The 22,868-nt window shown below is 38.7% G+C and overlaps 1 protein-coding gene across 3 annotated transcripts in view; it reads left to right on the plus strand.

Annotated features, from left to right (window-relative positions):
- The window catches only part of LOC127979354 (zinc finger MYM-type protein 4), a 36,762-nt gene that overhangs the window by 7,869 nt on the left and 6,025 nt on the right, over window positions 1-22,868 (plus strand). For all 3 annotated transcript variants that reach the window (XM_052584736.1, XM_052584738.1, XM_052584737.1), the window contains exons 5-21: window positions 4,566-4,638; window positions 4,768-5,008; window positions 5,251-5,380; window positions 11,513-11,728; window positions 11,807-11,957; window positions 12,054-12,169; window positions 14,503-14,724; window positions 15,140-15,290; window positions 15,411-15,586; window positions 15,709-15,874; window positions 15,962-16,114; window positions 18,262-18,299; window positions 18,391-18,535; window positions 18,695-18,801; window positions 21,860-22,031; window positions 22,315-22,521; window positions 22,613-22,716. In XM_052584736.1, coding sequence (XP_052440696.1) covers window positions 4,566-4,638; window positions 4,768-5,008; window positions 5,251-5,380; window positions 11,513-11,728; window positions 11,807-11,957; window positions 12,054-12,169; window positions 14,503-14,724; window positions 15,140-15,290; window positions 15,411-15,586; window positions 15,709-15,874; window positions 15,962-16,114; window positions 18,262-18,299; window positions 18,391-18,535; window positions 18,695-18,801; window positions 21,860-22,031; window positions 22,315-22,521; window positions 22,613-22,716 — 2,568 coding nt within the window. The remainder of the gene's footprint in view (window positions 1-4,565; window positions 4,639-4,767; window positions 5,009-5,250; window positions 5,381-11,512; window positions 11,729-11,806; window positions 11,958-12,053; window positions 12,170-14,502; window positions 14,725-15,139; window positions 15,291-15,410; window positions 15,587-15,708; window positions 15,875-15,961; window positions 16,115-18,261; window positions 18,300-18,390; window positions 18,536-18,694; window positions 18,802-21,859; window positions 22,032-22,314; window positions 22,522-22,612; window positions 22,717-22,868) is intronic.

The following is a 22,868-nucleotide window of genomic DNA, read 5'->3' on the forward strand; positions in this document are numbered from 1 at the left end:
TGTAAATTTTCTAATATTTTGGAAATTAGATAGTTAACGCATTTCGCGATCTCGCTGACAACACTCTGAAGACTCGTTCACTTCGGAAGCGTCTCGCAGCAATCATTTTCATACCACGGACACTAAATATTCTAAATTATACATGCATACATTCATATGAGGAGTTTAGCAGCAAATAAGTAAATCAGAGAACACATTTTATTTTACAGTGGGCCCTGTTTGAATGGGTTTAATTTGCGTTTGTTCAATTTATTTGTCTATTATTTTTCAAATATCGGTATAGGTCAATACGTTTTTCTGCTTGACTTTTTTGATGGTGCTGAGAGCGTAAGCACCTAAGCGCTCACAGTGCTCGTACTCTCTCTTGTTCGTCATCATCATTAACAGTTCTGTCTAACACGGATAGAAGTCTGTCTAATAATCGGATAGAAAGGTTAAACAAAGAAACTAATGTATACAGAAAGTATTACAACGGTTGCTTTTATATTAGGCCTGTTAGTAATAGAAACCCAAATATTATAAAACTTTCTTGTTTGCTGTCTGCATTAAGCAAATATGCATTCATATAATTGAAACAAATCTTTGACTAATTTAATAAAAAAAAAAACTTGCAAACATAGTCATAGCTAACATGATCACATGTGCTCTGTGTGACAGTCAGTATGTGTGAATTGAATGCTTAAAACCATAAAAGCAAATTATACTCCACTTTATGCATTTGCCTAATGTCATGACAAATGACAAATATTCATGTAATTTTCACTGTGCTGTATGTAAAATGCGGGTTACCCCGGCTTTAGGGGGGTAACAATCTCAAACCGAACCGAAAGATGGCGTTACACCACCCATGATATGAATCACTGAACTCACGCCTCCTGCTGCCCATTGTTTAGGTTAAGGTCACTTATCTCTAACTAACTAATCTATTAATTTAAACAAAGTTCTTTGCATACATTTGATTAAATTGTATTTGTAATGAATAACAATGGCTTTTTTAATGCTGTTCTAAATATTATATTCCAAACTTACCGTTTCCCAAGTGCACGTCATATCACGTGACTTGGGAGTGAGCAACACACTCGGTTACTACTGTATATGCAGGATGGCAGATTCACGCATTTGCTAAGTGTGTTGGAGCCCAGATACCAATTACCGAGCTGACCGCATGTGTCAGAATGTGCTGCCTCACCTTTACAGCGAAGATAAAGCCAAACTAGTGTAGGACCTGAGCAATGCTAAATTCATTGCTTTAACTACGGATGGGTGGACCTCCCGTGCAACTTTCATTGTCTTTCATTATGAACACGGCGCACTACATTACGTTTTACATTTTTAAAATTTTTTATTTAAAAATATGATTCCCTGTGCACACAAACTTTCCAAGATATTGGCATCGGCTGTCAAAAAACACGTATCGGTTGACCACTAATCAAATTTAAAATAGCACCGCATAGTCTTCAATGTAAAATAAAATACACAGTCAAACTAAAATTTATTCAGACACCTTCAACATGTCTTCAGCATTATCATAGTTTATTTGCTATAGTTTAGAAAATGTTAATAAAATATTATTTTTCAGACTATGTCGCACCTGAGTACAAGTCGCATCATTCCAAAAATACGTCATGACGAGGAAAAAAAAAAAAAGTCGCACTGGACTATGTCACATTTATTTAGAACCAAGAGAAAACATTACCGTCTACAGCCGCAAGAGGGCGCTCTATGCTGCACAGTTGTAGACTACAGGAGCACTGAGCAGCATAGAGCGCCCTCTCGTGGCTGTAAACGGTAATGTTTTCTCTTGGTTCATTTCTCTTAGTTCATTTCTATTGGTTCATGTCAAATTAATTTTGATAAATAAGTTGCACCTGACTAAGTCGCAGGACCAGCCAAACTATGAAAAAAAGTGACTTATAGTCCGGAAAATACGGTACTAACAAGTGCCCAATGACATGGGCCCCGTCTGCCAAGAAGAAGTGTGTGTGGCCTGCAGTGGAGGAGCTTTCGGACGAGGATGATGACAATGAAGAGGACGACGAAGACAAGCCAGCACCACAAGCCAAGGGCCCCACAAAGAAGAGGAGGCAAACCACCTGGAAGAATGTTGATCTGGACAACCAAGACCTGCCTGAGTACCAGCACATTCCCCCCGACTTCTTTGAGACTCCATATAATTACTTCAGTAACTACTTCAGCCCCCATGTCATCAAGCATATAACATACCAAACCAACTTGTATGCAACCCAGAAGGACGTCAACACCTCTTTCACCACTGCTGAAGGTGAGGTGAGGAGCTTTGCGGCCATCCTGTTCTACATGGGGATTTCTGAGCTGCCCTCCATTGATGATTTCTGGGCAATGGAGACCAAGATCCCTCAAGTTGCAAACCTCATGTCATCTAAGAGGTTCAGGCTAATGAGAAGGCTTGTCCACTTTAATGACAACACCCAGATTCCTGGCACCAGCGACAGATTCTTCAAAGTCACTGTTCAACCTCCTGGTTACTGCTTTCAGGAGTGAGCCACAGAACCCCAAGCAGTCAGGGACACCAGAAAATGCAAGCCTCCACTGAAGTCCATTATGGATATGGAGAAAAAGGCTGTCCCTTGTGGTGTGCATGACTACGTCACTAGTGATGATTGGATCCTGGCCTTCAGGTAGAAGGACAACAGGGTCGTCACTCTGCTGTCAACCGCTGGGAGTGAAGCCCATATCCTCAGTCTACCGGTACTGCAGTGACACCAAAAAAAAAAAAAACTGATAAGCTGTCCTGCTGTCATCAAAAGCTACAATTCCAACATATGAGGGGCATGGACAAAAGTGACATGCTGGTCCTCCTCTACCGTACCCCCATAAAATCCAAGAGGTGGTACATGCGGATGTCTGCATATGCAATAGATGTCAGCCTCACAAATGCCTGGATCATGTACAGGCAGGAAATCAAAACTCTTGCTGTGTATGGCCTGTCGTTAAAGAATTTCCGGATCCAGGTGTTTAGGAGTTGCAGCAGCTAGAGGCCAGTTATGTCTTGCCCACGAAGGAGCTCATCATTTCCATGTGCCCCTAGCACCCCTGTTGATGTCCCCATGCCTGTCCGGGCACACCGCAGCCACACCCCAGATTTATTTTTGCAGTTTGACATGTCCCTCTTCCATGCCCCTTTCTACACCAACCGCCAGACCAGAAAATACTGCAGCAGGAAGGGAAACATTTTGAGGTCCAATGTTGTCTGCAGGGTTTGCAAGATCCACCTGTGCCTCAATGCTGTGCTGAACGCAACTGCTTTGTCAAGTACCACAAAGCTGTTGCCTGGACTAGACTGGACTAGAGTTATGACATATGAACAAAAGTTCCTTAAGTCAAATTTATGTTTCATGTATTTATATTTAATGTTTCATATATTTTAAATGTATATGCTTCATGGGAGAATAAACAGTGTTGCTGTCTGTGATTTGCGGCTCTCTGCATGTACTCCGAACACTGCGTGCGAGTAGCTTACTCGGTTTAGGTTTCCTGCGTCTTGTGTTTGAATGCTTTAAACTCTGTTAAATGTTTAAATTGGCAAGATTTAAAAACACGTCAAATTAAGCGATAAGCGAAAATAAACGAGTCGCGCAACGCGTAACCCTTCTTCAGGTTGCTTTTTTGGTGGGTATGCTTGTGCTGCTGCAGTCTTGTGCATTTCGTAGTGTGAAACATCTCACTCACTGAGCAGCATGTCTCTATGGCAAACGCGCAGGGAGAGGGTTGAGCCCAAAAGGAACTATGGGAGCCCTAAGTGGAGTGTCGGCGTATGGTAAAAAGCAAACCAATTTTCATTCAAAGAAATCGATGTAAACTACACATTCAAGTTAATCGATAAAATCTATTTATTGCCCAGCCCAAATTGTTAATTTTTTTTAGACATACTTCTCGTTCACAGTGTCTTTTTTGAATATGTGCATGTTTGTAATTCTACCAGTTCTCTGAAAAATCAGCACAGGAGAATGGATATTTTTTGCAGTTTCTAACAACAGAATGCTTGTAATGATGGTTTAGCTACTTCAAAACTATCAAATGTTACTTATATATATATATATATATATGTATATATGTATGTGTATGTATATATATATATATGTGTATGTATATATGAATATATACATATACACATATATATATATATATATATATATATATATATATATATATATATATATATATAAAAAAATATAGACGTCTCTTATGCTCTCTAGTACTGCATGTATTTTCAGCAACTATTACTCCAGTCTTCAACGTCACATGCTGATATACTGCTTATGTGACATTTCTTATCAGTATTGAATTATCTGTATTGAATTAACCATCAAACATTTTTTACAGGGTTCTTTGAGTATGATGGTCAAATGAATTTAATTAATTTTAAACAATGTTTTGTTATGCCTATACCGTCACTTTTGGTCAATAATGCAATCTTGCAAAATAGTTTTTCTTTCCTCTACTACTGAATTGGAAAATAAATGCAAAAAGTCAATTAGATGAATGGAACTTTTTTTTTATTTTTTTTATTGTGTTCATGTTTTCAGGAGGTCAACCAGACACCTGATTCGATCAAGATCAGCGCAGTTTTTTCTGTAGGAGGAAATGCCACATCCATTGGTACGAACCCTGCATATATTATGTTCTTTTACCATTTACTATATGAGTGAATAGATGTGGTGATAAATGGTTCAATTTAATTTTAAATTCTTTTTTATTTCTTCCAAATTTTTCTTCATGTGACTGCAGTTCCACCAGCTGCTCCAGCAAAGGTCCCTACACTAGTCCCTACACTATCCCTTCCTTCTCTGACCCCTGCCAATCCAATTGGTGTGGTCTGCACAGGATGTAACAAAGTCCTCTTAAAGGGACAGACGGCTTTCCAGCGCAAAGGCTGTCCTAAACTCTACTGTTCACCTCAGTGTCTCTGCACCACCTCTAATGTTGTGGTCAAGTTACCTCAGAAGAAACAATGTCACCACTGCCACAAGTATGCCTACAAGTCTTGCTTTCTGAAATTTGACTTTTAAAATGATCATACTAGGTGCATTACATTGTATTTAACTAACTTTTTGTAAATATGAACTTAACTTACCTCCCTTATACCTAACCCTATCATAATAACATACTCATTTATTTAAAAAATGCAAAGAATAATGTATAATACAAATTTAAATACAGAAATGATTTTTAACATACCATTTATAGATGCAAATGCCTCTTTCCCTGCAGAGATATTCTTGACCTGAAGGATGTGATCAATGCTCCGGTGGATATGTCAGGGACTGTGAAGGAGTTCTGCAGTCAGAAATGCCTCAGCGCTTTAAGCTTCAAGTGCAGTGTTTGTCATAAGACAGGAATGGTAAGTAGTCATCTCTATCTGTGCAGTTGTGTCCTGTACTGGATCACAGCTACTGAGAATGTGGCCTGTAAAATTAAATCGTTTTGCCGTTAAAGGCCTGTTAACAAGGCACATGTAAACATTTTAATTTGGATGAACGGGCCTTTTTCATAAAACAAGTTTACCAAATAAGCATGGTTTAATTCATTTAGTCCAACTTACTGACAATTGATTTGGTTCAAAATAAGTCAGACTAATTGAAATAAGCCTGGCTTGTTTGTTAAACTTGTTTTATGAAACCGCACCCAGGTGTTTTGTTCAAAGTGATCCAGATATTTTCATGCCCTTTTAATATATCTTCCTTTTTCATTAGCTTTTCTGGATTTACTCAAAAACAAACATATAACTCAAATAAGTATTTTACGTTCCCATAATTGCACAAAAACCATTTGATCCAGTCAAGATTTCTGTTATAGTGGTTACACATCCGGTAACCTCTTTCTCCGCAGGTCTTAAATTAGTTACTTTTGACTTGAAATGAAGCAAGCACCGTTTAGTATTTAACCACCTTGAGGCTTCGGCATGGTAACTACCTTTTTAAATTTAGTTATTCGGTAGACACTTTTATCCAAAGCAACTTACAAGTGAGTACAACAGAAGCAATAAAATCCAACTAAAAAGCAATATCTAGGTTGCAACAAGCCTTTTTTTTATTTTTTTTACTTAAGGTACACTTTGTATTTATGGTTATTTATAATAAGTCTGCTTTTCATTTGTTCCCACTCAAAATAACAATTAGGCAGAACACAGTCTATATACAAAATAATATATATATATACACATACACACACACACACACACACACACACACGTGCACACATACATACATACATGCATACAGGTGCATATTAAAAATGTGAATATCATCAAAAAGTTGTAGATGTAAAAAATGTCTTTCTTTTTTTTTATGATTAGAGCTTACAGCTCATTAAAGTAAAAAATCCAGTATCTCAAAATATTTGCATTGAGTTTAATTTAATGACAATCCCTACAGTATAAATTCTGGGAATATCTTGTTCTTTGAAACCACAATCATGGGGAAGACTGCTGACTTGGCAGTGGTCCAGAAGACAATCATTGACACTCCACAAAGAGGGTAATTCACGGAAGGCCATTACTTAAACAGAGTGCTGAATCAAAGCATATTAAATGCAAAGTTGACTGGAATGAAGAAATTGGATAGGAAAATGTGCATAAGCAAAGCAACAGGGATGACCACAAGCTTGAGAGTAGTCAAGCAAAGTCGATTCAAACACTTTGGAGAGCTTCACCAGGAGTGGACTGATGCTGGAGTCTGTGCATCAAGAGTCGCCATGCTCCGACATCTTCAAGAAAAGGGCACCAATTCACTTCTGAAACGGATAGAAACAACGTCAGAAGCATCTTATCTGGGTTAAGGAGTAAAAGAACTGGACAACTGCTCGGTGGTCTAAAGTCCTCTTTCCAGATAAAAGTACATTTTGCATTTAATTTTGGAAATCAAGGTCTGGGGGAAGACTGGAGAGGCACAGAATCCAAAGTCCAAAGTCAATGCAGCCTTCTACCAGGAGATTTTGGAGCACTTTATGCTTTCATCTGCTGACAAGCTTTATGGATATGCTGATTTCCTTTTCCGGCAGGACTTAGCACCTGCCCACAGTGCCAAAACCACTTCCAAGTGGTTTGCTGACAATGATATTTCTGTGGTTGATTGGCCAGCCAACATGTCTGACCTGAACCTCATATGCAATCTATGGGATATTTTCAAGAGAAAGATGAGACCGTCGATCCAACAACAGACTAGCTGAAGGCTCAATAGTGCCTCAGCAGTGGCACAGGCTGATCGCTTCCATGCCACACATCACTGATGTTGGAGTTTGTGATAGAGGAGACCCAACCAAGTATAGAGTGCATAAATGAACATAAAGAACTTGAGCTTTTCTGTCTTGCAAATTCCTTTTTTTTTATCTTAGGAAATATTCTAATATTTTGAGATACTGAGTTTTTTTTTTTTTTTTGTTTACTTTTATGAACTGTAAGCTCTAACAATCAAAACTAAAAACATTAAAAGTAAAAAACATTTTAATGTTTACTTTGCATTTAATGAATCTAGAATATATGAGTTGAAATGCTATAAATACTTTTTCTAGATATTCTATTTTTTAGAGGCACCTGTGTGTGTATTAATAACTTTTGCATCGTGAAGAATACATTTTGTTGTTACTTATCCAAACCAAGCTTTGAACGCATTTTTTATTTTCATGTGTTTAACCAATTTACTTGCACAAAACGACTTTTGCTCGCATCTTTCCTCAGGTGGGTTGTGTGTTGTAGCTCATTGTCTATCGCTCTGAGGTCTGGCTCATGATTATTAATCACATTGTCTACGTTCGCCAGAGCTGGTTGGCAAGAGCCGGAGAGGTGAGCGCTAGCTAATGGTGTTACCGCTTGCTGCTTCTCCATCTGCTGACGGATGTAAACTACCGAAATAATAAAAAATTAAAAGATCTCCATTATTTTTATAGGGGGAAAAAATTAAGAGTACCATTAACATCTAGAGCGGCAGTACTACATGGTTTATAAGACTCTCTCTCTCTCTCTCTGCGTGTGAGGAGAGCGCTGCCGCTGTCAGTCAAACGACGATGAATTGGGCGCCTACACAATAGATTAGGCTGCGAATCTGTATTGATATCTAACAATAAGAACAGCGCGCTGTAGAGACATGACGATAACGAAACTCTCAATTCGCAGTTTTCCCCTTTATTTATAAATGCGAATGATTTGCTCGAACGATTAATGTTTGGTTAGGTAATGTTTTTGTGCCTCAACCGAACCCGCAGAGCGCGCTATTCATACGGTTGCATACAAGCATGGTTAAAGCTTCCCTGTCAGTGTATTAAAATTAGCTTCAAGCTTCATCCGATTCATTCACTTTTCATCGCTTTTGGAAGATGGCACACTGCACGTGTAAGGAAACTCTTGGGACGGTCCTGGACAGTGAGGAAGAATTCACCTTTTCCTCAGAAGAGGAGCAGGATGAAGATGAAGAATGGTCGCATTTTGAAGAGCGCCTCGATCCAGTAGAGGACGCCCTCTCTGAGTAAGTCAGACATACTTTCTTAGACATGGTGTTATTTTTAAATAGATGTGTACATATTTTAATAGTTTAAATTGAGTAAAATGTGTCCTGGATATAGAATAGGTCCTAACACATTGTCATTGCATCTAAATGTTTATTTTATTATGCTGTATAATATACTACTTTTCAAAGGTTTGGGATCCATTTAGATTTATATATTTGATGATATTTTTTTTTAGCTGGATACTTTTATAAATGATGCATTAAATTGATCCAAATCAACAGTGAGGAAATGTCACAAAACATGTACCTTTCAAATAAATGCTGTTCTTTTGAACTTTGCATTTATCAATCATAATTTTTTCACTTTTTGAAGCGACAATCTGCAGATCTGATCATAAATGTTTTCTGAGTACTAAAGTATTATAATGATTTCTGAAGGATCAAGTGACATTGAAAACTTGAGTTTAGTTTGAATAAAATGCAGCACTGTGGAGCATAATAAACCCCAACTTTTTGAAATGTAGTGTATATTGATATAATTGTGATATTTACATTAGTTGGCTTATAACTTTAGCTTGTTTGCAAATATCTGCTCCGGCGTAAGTGATTGTAGTGTGCTATAAACGTGCATGTCTTTTTGCTATGAGTGTGCAGGATTAGCAATTAGTAACATAAAAAAAAAATAATAACTTTGATCCTGTTGTCATCATGCTCAGGTTTTTTTTTTTTTTCCTCTCTCTCATCATAACAGAAATGAGGAGAATGACCAGATGCCTGTTGCAAAGAGGTCCAGGAAAAGCAAACAGCCTACTCAGGCGTGGAAAAAAGAGACTGAAGTTGACGTGGCTCCACAGACGCTGAGATTCTTGCCCGCACGAGAACCCGGACCGCAGCTGTGGCCATCTGACTCGTACACTCCCCTCAGTCTCTTCAAGCTCTTTTTCACTGAAAATGCTGTCTCAACTCTATGCTACAACACAAATGCCCAGGCAGCCAGGTCACTTGCAAGGGGTCGCAAATACAAGTGGACAGATGTCAGCGTCAGTGAAATGTACCGCTACTTTGGACTCATATTCTACATGGGCATGGTAAAGTTGATCTCCATCAAAGACTACTGGCGGCAAGGCAGTCTTTTCTCTGTGCCTTTTCCCGCCACAATCATGTCAAGGGACAGATACCGCACCATTTCATGGAATATGCACATGAGTCACCCAGCTGAGGACAAGGAGAATGACAAAAAGAAGGGCACCAATGAATATGACCGGCTTATCAGGGTCAAACCCCTCATGGACACGATCCGTCTTGCGTGCAAAACCATTTATCATCCTAGACGAAATTTATCTGTAAATGAAAGAATGGTGGCATGCAAAGCCAGCACCGGCATGACACAGTACATGAAAACTAAGCCAACCAAGTGGGGCTTCAAGCTGTTTGTCCTCGCAGACTCTTCGAACGGATACACCGTTGACTTTTCTGTGTACACGGGAAAGAACAAAGATGCCTCAGGCAACGGACTGCCATATGATACTGTGATGTCTCTCTTGGACAAAAAAGTTTTGGGAACTGGGTACCACGTGTACATGGACAATTTCTACACAAGTCCAAAGCTCCTATCAGACTTGTTAGAGATGAAGTTTGGCGCTTGTGGGACTTACAGAGACTACAGGAAGAACATCCCACAAAAAGCAACTAATTCACTGACAAAAAATTCCCCCAGGGGATCCATTAGATGGATTCGAAATGGTCCGCTTTTGTTCGTGAAGTGGATGGACACGCGAGAGATGTCGGTGTGTTCCACTATCCATGCTGCCTACACAGGAGACACCGTGCAGAGGAGAGTGAAAACGTGGGACACATGGAGCTTCAAGACATACCCCTGTCCCTCACCTGTTACTGCATACAACCAATACATGGGGGGTGTTGACCTGTCCGATCAGCTGCTGCAGTACTACACCGCACAGCACAAAACCTTGAAGTGGTACAGAAAGATCTTCTTGCACTTCTTGGACATTGCTGCCACCAACTCTTACATGATTCACAAGGAGTTATACGGCAACATGACCCACAAGGAGTTTATGGAGCAGCTCATTGCAGAACTCTGTGGCGTGTCAACGAAAATCCCACAGAAACGGGCCTGCAGTGACCATGTGCCCGTTCCAGGAGCTCCGCTGAGCACCAATACCAGGAAAATTGCCTCAAGTGGTCGTCGAATCTGTGTGCACTGCAAGGCAGCTCATGGAATGAAGAAGCAAACTCCTTGGAAATGCCAGGCGTGCGACGTACACTTGTGTCTTCAGCTGACGAGAAACTGTTTCCAGGAATGGCACAAATCTCTGTGACTGTGTGCTCAGAAATGTGGTTTTGACCTTCTGTCTTTTATTTGATCTGTCCTTACATCTGTATTATATTGTACACTGTTGTAAATAAACTGCAAACAAAAACATTCTTATATAATCTCTTTTGGTTCCCTCACATTCGCATCCCACATTGATAGGTCTTTACCCACCTGATGTGAAATACTTCGAAACAGTGTGGGGGGGGGGGGGGACATGTTGCAAATAAGTTTACTTTTTTTTTTTTTTTTTTGATTGAACGGACAAAATGTTTTCCACAACATGTTTTAACAAAGACTCTGGTCTATGAAATCCAGTCATCGAAACTTGTGAACAAGGTTTGCTGTGTTTTATTACTCCATGTCTTGTTTCATTATATATATTATTAAAAGAGCTGATTTGGTGCTCAAGAAACAAATCTGATCAACGCTGCTTAAGTTCTTACAAATCTCTTGTGTAGTGTATATTTGGAAAAAATATCCAGTTTCATAACTGAATGGATGTTCTTGTGACTCCTTTACATTTTTCCTTTTATATTTCTGTAGAAAACACTATTGTTCTGAACATTTATATCTTTTTTTTTTTTTTTTTTAGATGCTTTATTTGTCTGTGAAAGTTCTTCCTGCCTGTAAGGTCTATATAGAAATAAAATCTTCAAAAGATCTAAAATGTTGCATGTTGCAATTGTCTTTCTCATAGACTTACACTCACGAAGTGAACTTAATGGGCTCCGTCCATAAGCTGTGCAGCAATAGCTGCTTCAACCAGTTCCGCTCCTCCAATAAGCTGAACATGAACAGCTGTATAAACTGTGGAGGATATTGCTCTGGCACAGACAGTCAGTGTCCGTCTCTGCTGATAGAGAGCAGTGTTATGAAGTTCTGCAAACAGAACTGCCTCGTAGCCTTCAAAAAGGTAAATGCAAAGGAACAACTAAATAAGTCCAATCATTTGTTGAAAGCCATTATCAAATAAATGAATCTTTCTTTGTAGAAAAGTTTGAAACCTGTCAGCTGCAAAATTTGTCATACCATGCGACCAGTTGCAGAAATGGTGGAGAGTCCAAACATGCAGGGTGTCAAGGAACTTTTCTGTTCAAGTTCCTGTGTCACAGCGAATAAAGTTCAGACTGTCAGTTCTTCAGGTAACATAACCAGCTGTTTACTAAGATTCTGCATTCTTAATGATATTCTCTTTTTGAAGTATACTCAAATGTTCTTTTCATTCGCATGCAAACAAGGTGTTCCAGTGGAATGCAACAGCTGCAAGCTTAAACTAACGCCTCAGTACCATCTAGCCATGTCTGACGGAACCATCCAAAACTTCTGCTCCTTTTCATGTGTAGTATCATATCAGGTAGAGTTTATTGTCAAGTTTACTGACCTCTATATTTTGAAGGGGACATCGGATGCAAAATTCACTTTTACGTAATGTTGTCATAAATGTATTAGCAGTGTGTGGACACAACCACAGTATAAATGATGATAATTATATTTTTTTGAATCACCAAAAACCTTAAATAGTCTTAATGAACAAGCTGTTTTGAATTTCTGAGCATTGCAAAAAAAACAAAAACTCCTGTATATCGCAAAACAAGTTTTATGACTTTCCCTGCCATAATGCTTAGACAATTTACACTGCACACATCTGTGGCTCTGGCCACTGGAGTTGACCACGATCACTTTCTAATCAGCGATTGTGTTTATATGAGCTGTGCACATTTCTGTATAGATACACTCATATGCCTCCCTCGATTAAAGCTGCAGTCCGTAACTTTTTTTTTTGGTTAAAAATGATCAGAGATCAATATTTGAGCAAGTACATAACCAGCCAGTTTTCCAAACTTACTTTAGCACAATTTCACTGTTATCTTATAACAGTGTTTTCTAATTTGAGAGGTATGAATACTAGGCTATCGCATGTGAGGATCCTGCACAGGTGGCGGATAGATAATAGCCTTTTCTCACAGCAGCTAGAATAATTAAATGTAGCATTTTGATTGTGGATTGTAAACTAGAAAGCATTATGTGCTCATGAAACACATGTGAATACAATTAAATTATATTGCCATTTTAAATGCGCTTCTGATTACAGATAGCCTGGGATTGCACAATATTTGTATTTTAAAGACAACCAGTTTGAAGGGAGCATAATTAGCTTTTTAGGTTAAAATAATTTTTTAATATGACGTTTGAATGGTATGACGATTAGAGATTAGACTGTGCAGAAATTGAAATCTACATGCGAATACACACTATATAGACAGTCACACATTTTTCGAACTATAAGTCGCACCTGAGTATGTCGCATCAGTTCAAAAATACGTCCTGAGGAAAAAACATAAGTCGCACTGGAGTATAAGTCGCATTTATTTAAAACAAAGAGAAAACATTACCGTCTACAGCTGTGAGAGGGCGCTCTGGGGTAGGCTACAGGAGCACTGAGCAGCATAGAGCGCCCTCTCACGGCTGGAGATGGTAATGTTTTCTATTGATTCATTTTTAGTTAATTTCTCTTGGTTCATGTCAGATTAATTTTGATAAGTCGCACCTGACTATAAGTCGCAGGACCCGCCAAACTATGAAAAAAAATGTGACTTATAGTCCTGAAAATAAAGTATAATAATAATAATATGCTCAGTTAATGGAAATGCTAACTGATCTTTAGATTAAATCACCATATAGTGCGATTTATTGCAATGCTTTTCCCCTCAGTTGGTCAGAACAAACATAGCAGACTTGTTACTTGTTTAGATGAAAAAATCCGGTGAAAATTCATATTTGTGTCATGAATTCCAATACGTAGGCTAGAATCTGTGAGTGTGAAGTACAGTGAATATCCACACTGGTGTGGTGACTGACTGCCTCATATTCCTCAAAACATTAGATTCATCCGCGATGTAGCCGTGCTGCACACAACCCGATAATTCCAAGAACAGCTGCAATTAGAGGTTTCCAAACAGACATGGCAACAAAGGGAAAACTTGTGGACTGCAGCTTTAAATATAGGCAAAATCTGTCAAAATCCGTTGCCATGACTTATTGCAAAAGAAAAAAACTGACAAATTAACTATGGTCGCAGGTTCTGTCTTTAAAAGAACAATCCATTATTCATGTAAATAGCCTAATTTTCCAACTCCCTTGAGTTTTACCATTTTTGAATCCTTTCAGTCTGGTGGTAGAACTTTAGCTGTAGCTTAGCATAAATCATTGAATCTAATTAGACTGTTAGCATCTCGCTCAAAAATGACCAAATAGTTTCTATATTTTTTATATTTAAAACTTGATTCTTCTGTATTCATATCGTGTACTAAGACCGACGGACAATGAAAAGTTACGATTTAGGTCGATATGGATAGGAACTACACTCTTATTCCGGCGTAATAATCAAGGAACTTTGCTGCTGTACAATGGGTGCAGCAGGTGCAATTATATTACTATGCACCTGAAAATAGTCCACAGCTAACTTCCAACAGTAGCCTATTTTTAGGCACTGCGTAATATTGTTGTGCCTGCTGCACCCATGGTACAGCAGCAAAGTTCATTGATTATAAGTTGCTACATTTCATGAAGACCCTAAAGAATCATACCAACTTGTGAAAAATGGGCATCCGATGTCCCCTTTCAAGATATGCCATTCACAGAACTAGAGCTATTTGAATATTTGTTTTTTTTCAATTTTTACTTCAGGAGTCTTTCAGTAAGATAAAGCCTGTCATGGCAATAAATACTGCTACTTCTACAAGCAACAACACACCTACCACAAAACCTCATGCCCCCAAACGTCCTGCAGAGTCCAGCTCACCAGCAAAGACCAGTACTTCCAGTGGTCCACCGCAAACAGCCACCAAGATCCCCTGCTCTCAGTGTTTGAAGTCATTCTACCACAGACCAGAGCTCCTGGAGTTCAAGGTACTCTGATCAATAATCAGATACCGACAATCATTATTTTAAAGCCAGTATACTGATATATCGTCTGTTTATTAGATAGCACTCTACATTTTGTGAACCTGGTTACCAAATTAAAAGGATAATTCTGTAACGTTTAAAAAAATAATAATAATCCGTATTTATTTTCGCTTAACCACTAGAAATAAAGTGAGATGTCATTTATTAATTATGAGCATTAAATATATACTATATTTGACTAATTAGACCAGTATCAACAACTTTAAACGGATAGGACTTCTGATATATAACACAATTTATATTTGTATTGTAAATTTCATAACTAACATTCTTAGTTTACTAATCTAAACTGTAGTTTGTATTTGTCAGCGATGAGTAGTTGATGTTGACCATGTCGCATGTTTTCTTGACCTTTCAGAGGAAAATGTACGCTTTCTGTGATAATAGTTGTGTTGAGGAGTTTAAACAGATCAACAATATCATGGCTCGCTGTGAGTACTGTAAGATTGATAAAGTTGTCAAGGAGGTGAAAAGGATAAACAAGATTGACCGCTCTTTCTGCAGTGAGGGTAAGTACTGCGAGCAAATTGAAGATACTGTTAGTTGGTAGTTTTTCCTTTTGCTTCAGACATGTCTTGATCAAGTTATGGGTTGTGACATCGCAATTACTTTTGTTCATCCCTGTACAGGATGCAAGTTACTGTATAAGCATGACCTGGTCAAGCGCTGGGGGAAGAAGCACTGTCGCAACTGCTATTACTGTAGCGGATCCGCTCAGGCTCTAGTGACTGAAGTTATTGATATGGTAGAGCAGGAGTTCTGTGGAAACATATGCTTATCACAACACCGCTTACTGATGCGTAAGGTAATATTTGATCTCTTGGTTCATTCTGAGAAACCATTATGAGTCTGTTTTTTGCTGCATTGTTACTTTTAAGACATGCCATGGATTTGGTTTTCAACTCACAGCAAGTATGTTTTTGGCAGGAAATAAAGTGCTCCATGTGCAGACAGGCCAAGAAGATGACGGAGACTGTGAAATGGCTGGGTGAGATCAAGCATTTCTGCAGCTTGCAATGCTTGATGTTCTTCTGCAGTCTGCAGGGAACCACTGGGCCAGTCAGACCCGCAAACAAGACTTTGTCCACACAAGGTATTTCTTCCTGTAGATTTGAGGATATTTATCCCTTTTTTCTCTGTATCTTATGTCTTTTAATCTTTCGGTGATTGTTTTCCTCAGGGACAAGCCCAGAACCATCTCCAGGCCCTCAAACTACAGTTAATCACACACAACTGGTAACTAAAGAGGCCGCACCGGTCATCGCCAGTGTTCTATCACTCTCAAGTGCATCCAATGGACAGCCAGGTGTTTTGGGGAGCAGAGTTCTGCAAGGTGACTAACCTCTTTTTACTTCTTAATCATCTCTGTATATTGAGGGATGCACAGTGTATAATGCTGCGTTTCCACCGAAATTACCCGGAACATTTGTACTAGGAACTTTTCTCCAGGAACTTTTCCCCCCAGACCTGTTGCTTTCTGCATTTCCACCGCGGTGTAAAGTACCGGGAAGATTAGGCAAATAGACTGGTGACGTAGGTCTGCGCGCATTTCTTAATGCAAAGTGCACAGATTTTGGACGTGCATCCTCGGTAGTTCAGACTTCGTGCTTTCGACTCGGGAGTGTGATCTCCGCAATGATGCAAGTCCGGTAAATCTGCAAACCGCAGCGTACTTGATGACATCAGTCAGCTGACCATGGCTACTGCAATTTTACTCTCTGAACATTTACAATAAATCGAAATAGGATATCAAATACCACTGCCTCCTTTCATTTTCATTTAAACATAAAAACAGCTGCAGAAATGTACTGAGTTCAGGGATATGTGTATATATACAGCCATTACAATGAAACGAAATAAATATAAATTTGTCTTTTTGATTTTCATTTTAACATATGGATAAATTGAATACGGACCAAAGATTTACCCCAAATGAGTTATTTTATGTTTAACCACTAAAGAGACATCAGAGCCAGGGGCACATATCAGAAGGTGGTGGTGAGGCTGCTTCTCTGCGGATACATGAGGACTGAGCTCTCGCTGATCGAGTGGAGCTCACTGTCTCCGAGATCGGCAAAAAACATTTTTAAATAGGCGTTGTATTTATAAATAAACCACAGATTTGAATTTTAACTACATTCTTGCCTGAAATACTTTTAAAATTACATTTCATGACACAATAACAGTAATATTTTGAAAATGATCCGAATAAATTGTGGTTGAACTCAACCAATGCTGCGTGAACTCAACCAATCAGGATGTTTTGCCCCCAAGCCCCCCGAAAGTTCTGAATCTTTGAAAAAGTACTACATCACCAGCAGGGACTTTCTGAGGGGCATTTTTTTACCCGGAACTTTTAGTTCCTGGCACCTGTGGTGGAAACACACCAAGTACCAGGCCAAAGTCCCTAGTTCCTGAGTAAAGTTCCTGCGGTGGAAACGCAGCATAAGTGTTGGCCGATGCTCAGTTGTCATGTCGTCTTATCGTCAACCTGTCAGGTCGCTGATACACAGTATTTTCATGCATTTATTTAATTTGTTGGTTTAATTACAGGTAGTGAACCAACACCAGCATAAGGGTAAAAGAGCCAGTTTACTTCCCTCAGTCATTCAAAAAGCAGCTACAGAAAGCGAGCAAAGAACATTTATATTACTAAAGAGCATCATCTAGCGCAGAATGCTTCTTTAAAAACGCTCCCTTATAATCAGTGATCACTGTCTACACAGTATGATGAATAAATCTCTTGCACTGAACACATCTGTGGCTTGTTATGGCTCTGACATGGCCACCGGAGCTGATCGGGGCCTAACAGCGCTGCATCACTAAAGATAGGTGCTTAGTCCATTTTTGATGGATAATAATAACGATGATAATAGTAATCATCTTATCGTCAAGGGCATAAGAAACAGGCTCATCATAACACAAAACCATCGTCTATCATCACAACCCTACAGTATATACCATATTTTATAAGATTATTATATTATTAAAGTATGAATGTATATTATTTGTATAAATTTTTTGTAATTATTTTAGAAATTGATTTTATTGGATATATCTACTATCATGTTATAATGGATTTTTCTCATGCTCATTTCTCTTTTTACATTGCATTACTTTTGCCATTTTTTAGCAGTCATTACATAATTTGAAATAAACTAGAACCTATAAATAAATGGAATCTTTGGCAAATCTCAAAATTAGTATTTTGTTCATACTATAATATTGTGATTACTTCAATTTTGTGTGTGTATTTGGATAACATCTTGTTGAATTTTACCAGCAATAAAATAATTATAGGCTAATCAGATCTGTCAGATTTTTTTTATATCAATGCCTAAACATGTTGCTAGTTATATAATTATGACTGTAATTGTCTGTTGTCAACGTTTTTTTCATGAAATGTTTTTGTGCAACCTGAGGAATGAATCAGCAGTTTTCTGTGGCACATCTCTCACATTTACCTTTTTGTTTCCTCAGCCTCTGTTCCAGCTGCTACAGCAAAAGGTTCAGGAAATGTGAGTTTTTCACAATATCAGTAATCCAGCTGAAGTTCCTTTTGAAATGTGAATGAAAATCAACCACTTATCAATCGTTCTGTGTTGTCAGACTGCCAGCACACAGACAGATGGTGCGAAGTTTTTTGCGCCAGCACCTCGAATCCTAAAGAACAAAGCCCTGCTGTGTAAACCATTAAGTCAGAACAAAGGCACATCTTGCAAACCCAATGTCTGCGACATGAATACACAAACAGGTACTAGCAAGCAATGTTGCAGACCTGTTTCTTTTGTGCATTGTTTGCTGACACTCCCATGTATTTTACTGTTTTCCAAAAAGTGAGTGTTATATAGTGGACCGTAAAAATGAGAGGAGGCACTTGTTATGAATGTAATGGTTGCTTTTTGTCCTCTAGATGGACCTTCCGTGATAGTGCTGCCTGTGCCAGTTCCAATCTATGTTCCGCTTCCCATGAATCTCTACACCCAATACACGCCGAAGTCTGTGGGGCTTCCGCTTCCGGTGTGTATCTCTACCTCTTTTGTCCTTATAAAACAATTAAAGCTCTATACTCTATAAAAAAAAGTTAATTTATTTCAGTAATTCAACTCAAATTGTGAAACTTTTGTATTAAATTCAATGCACACAGACTTAAGTAGTTTAAGTCTTTGGTTCTTTTAATTGTGATGATTTTGGCTCACATTAAACAAAAATTCAAAAATTCACTATCTCAACCTATTAGAATATGGTGACATGCCAATCCAGCTTTTCAACTCAAAACACCTGCAAAGGTTTCCTGGTTCACTAGACTACACAATCATGGGGAAGACTTCTGATCTGACAGTTGTCCAGAAGAAAATCAATCAAGCCACAAACATTCATTGCCAAAGAAGCTGGCTGTTCACAGAGTGCTGTATCCAAGTAGGGCTGTGCGATTTTATCAATTCTGCGATATAAATCGATATTTTTTTCCAAAGAAAGTATTGAGTTGTTTTTTTTTAGCCGCGAGTGTCGATACATACGTCCCATTCAAATCCCCTGTGTTTACCCCTGTTCACGTTGCAGGAAGAAGGATTTGGTCAGCCAGCCGCTAGTGTTGCTGTAGAGCAAGTTACCCGTACTAACTTTACACAGACGCAGACATCTACCTCTTCCTGTATACCAAGTCAGAGCGAGGATATTCAGAGAATGGCGGCGGATATAAATCCTGCACCCATCTGATTAAAAGCAGATGTGTGGGAGCACTTTGGTTAAAAAAAAAAAAGAAAAGGAAAGCAACGACTTGGATAAAAGCGTCGCAGTTTGTTAGCTATGTGGCACTAACATTAAATATTCCATCAATACCACAAATTTTTTCGAGCGCACCTAAAACGTCATCACCTGGACAAGTTTATGCTTACAGAGGGCACAAAGCAGAAGTGGCCGCGTGACCCAAAACAAACTACGCTGGACATCGATGGCGGTTTTTCCCACACGTTTCCATCTGCTTCACCAAGGGCGCAGAAAATTACAGAGTCCATTGCCTTTATTTGTCAGGATTTGAGAATGTATTCAGTGGTGGAAAACCTCGGCTTTAGGCGCATGGTGAACGCGATGGAGCCCTGCTATCCTATTCCTATTATTTTTTTCTGCTGGGTTGACTGGCTACCTCACATAGGTTTAGGCTTACAGGTTACAAGTTTTAAGTTAAATATTCTTAGTGACTTGAATTATTTGATGCTTTGGAGAAGCCATGGTACTACTATGTTTACTTACCTGGCGGCTAGACTGGCTACCTCATGTTCAGTGTCAAGCTAAAAAGCTGTCAAAGAAACTGTTCAGAACAGGCCAATTGCACTTTAACTCTCCATTGTTAATTGCAAATTGCAATGTTGCATTTTAATTTTCAAAGGCTTTCAATAAATGGAAATAATTTTCTCAACTAATTGTGTTTTCATTACAATTAATTCAATCTTAGTAAATGAAACACTCACAAGATGTCACCAAAATCACTCTGTCCCCTTTAAATCTATCAGAAAATGATGTAAGTGCATCGAATTCTATCAGATCGTATCGTTGGCTGAATATCGTGATATATCGTATTGTGAGCAGAATATCGTGTATCGTGAGATAAGTGTATCGCTGCAGCCCTATATCCAAGCTATGTTAATAGAAAGTTGAGAAGGAAAAAGTGTGGAAGAAAAAGATGCACAACCAACCGAGAGAACCACAGCCTTTTGAGGATTGTCAAGCAAAATTGATTCAAGAATTTGAGTGAACTGGGGTCAAGGCATCAAGAACCACCATACACAGACGTGTCAAGGAATTTGCTGAACCACAGAAAGAGGCCTCAGAGGCTAAGGAGAAGAACTGGACTGTTGCCCAGTGGTCCTCTTTTCAGATAAGAGGAAGTTTCGTATTTAATTTGGAAACCAAGGACCTAGTGACTGGCGGAAGGGTGGAGAAGCTAATAGCCCAAGTTGCTTGAAGTCCAGTGTTAAGTTTCCATAGTCTGTGATGATTTGGGGTGCAGTGTCATCTGCTGGTGTTGGTCCATTGTGGTTTTTGGAAAGTCACCGCACCCGTTTACCAAGAAATTTAGGAGCACACCATGCTTCATTCTGCTGACCAGCTTTTTGAAGATGCTGATTTCATTTTCCAGCAGGATTTGGCACCTGTCCACACTGCCAAAAGTACCAAAAGTTGTTTGAATGACCATGGTGTTGGTGTGCTTGACTGGCCAGCAAACCTATTGGGTATTGTCAAGAGGAAAATGAGAAACAAAAGACCAAAAAATGCAAAAGAGCTGAAGGCCACTATCAAAAATCGCTGGGCTGCCATACCACCTCAGCAGTGCCACAAACTGATCACCTCCATGCCAGGCCAAATTGAGACAGTAATTAAAGCAAAAGGAGCCTTTACCATGTATTGAGTACATGTACAGTAAATGAACATTCTTTGCAGAAGGCCAACAAATTTTTTTTTTTTTTTTAAACGGTCTCATGAAGTATCCTAAGTTGTGAATTGGTGGAGTTTTTTTTTTAAATGTGAGCCAAAATCATTACAATTAAAAGAGCCAAAGACATACATTACATTAGTCTGTGTGCATTAAATTTATTTAATACACGAGTTTTGCAATTTGAGTTGAATTACTGAAATTAACTTTTCAACAACATTCTAATTTGAGATGCACCTGTACATATTTGCTACCAGAATGTTAATGAGTGTTACAATATTTTTATTGTTAATGGAAACTAAATAAAAAATTTGTTAACTGATAAATAAAAAGCTAACATGGAACTATATAGATTGAGAAATGTAACTTTTTTTAATTTAAAATTTTACATTATTAAATGAAGGCTCATTAAAACGAAAACTGAAATCTCAAACTAGAAAAGTTAAGGAAATGGTAGAGAAATGTAAAGAAAACAAAAGACAAAATTAATAAATTAAAAAAACACTACATGTACAAGGATAAAGTATTATAATCATTTCAAATGAATTGCAGATTATAAATTAGATTCATAGGCATCCCAAACTTTTTATTTATTACACCATTAGTATGTACTTGTCAACATGTGTCTCTTGGCTGTTTATGCAGGTTCCAGTGCCCTTGTTCTTCCCTACAACTCTGGACAGTGCTGAGCGCATTGTGAAGACCATTCAGGAAATCAAAGAGAAGATCCCTGATGACCCACTGGAGGCCGACCTCATCATGATGGCAGAGATGGTGGCTGAGGATGCAGAGAAGGAGAAAAGCATCATTATTACTGGTAAATTAGGGACAGTTGGAAGGTTTTTAATGTTCCTGCAACTTTGGATATATTTAGTTAACACACTGATCGACCTGATTAGTTGATTAACTGGTTCTTGCCATGAATATATAGGCATAGATGCTGGACTGCCGTTAAGAAAAAAAACGAACTATTTGAACAAATCTTGGGTTGTTTGGACACTGCACAGTGTTTAAACTTTGAGAAATGTAATAAGATATTGCAGGTGCACACATGCACACACATTTATTTTTGTTCACTAGCCTCCTGTTTTGTTATTCAGATCAGACAAGTAACATAATGGACGACCTTGATCTGGAAGCCTTATCAAGCAATCTGAGTTGGGAGGAGGACTCTGTGTCTTCTGCCCAGACATGGGATCAAACCCCTGAACCTGAGAGGCCTCCTCCACCCGGATCTGCCACACTGACCCCCGTCTCCACCGCCGCGGAAGAGCCACAGATGGACCTGGAGGCCGATTTCCCAATCGGTAAGAGCTTGTGCGGTGATTAAGGTCAAAACACAACAAGAAGTTTTTTTATATATAATCTTAAATGCATCTTTATCCTTTCACATTTCAGAGCGCATTGAACTTTTCAGAGAGCCAACACAAACAGAGACAACAGATTCTGTCAAACGGAGATCTCGCAAGAGAAAACATGATGGCTTCCCTCAGAAGAAAAGGGTAAGAACAGCTAAAGCTGAATTGACTTGAGTTGCCACCATACTTTCCACTATACAACACTTTCAGTTTTGGAAACAGGATATATCATACAAGGGTTTTGTGATGTTTACCCCTTTTTTTTTTTTTTCTATGCCTTTATTTTGAAAGAGTTT

The sequence above is a fragment of the Carassius gibelio genome, chromosome B19, assembly GCF_023724105.1.
Source record: "Carassius gibelio isolate Cgi1373 ecotype wild population from Czech Republic chromosome B19, carGib1.2-hapl.c, whole genome shotgun sequence".
NCBI lineage: Eukaryota > Metazoa > Chordata > Actinopteri > Cypriniformes > Cyprinidae > Carassius > Carassius gibelio.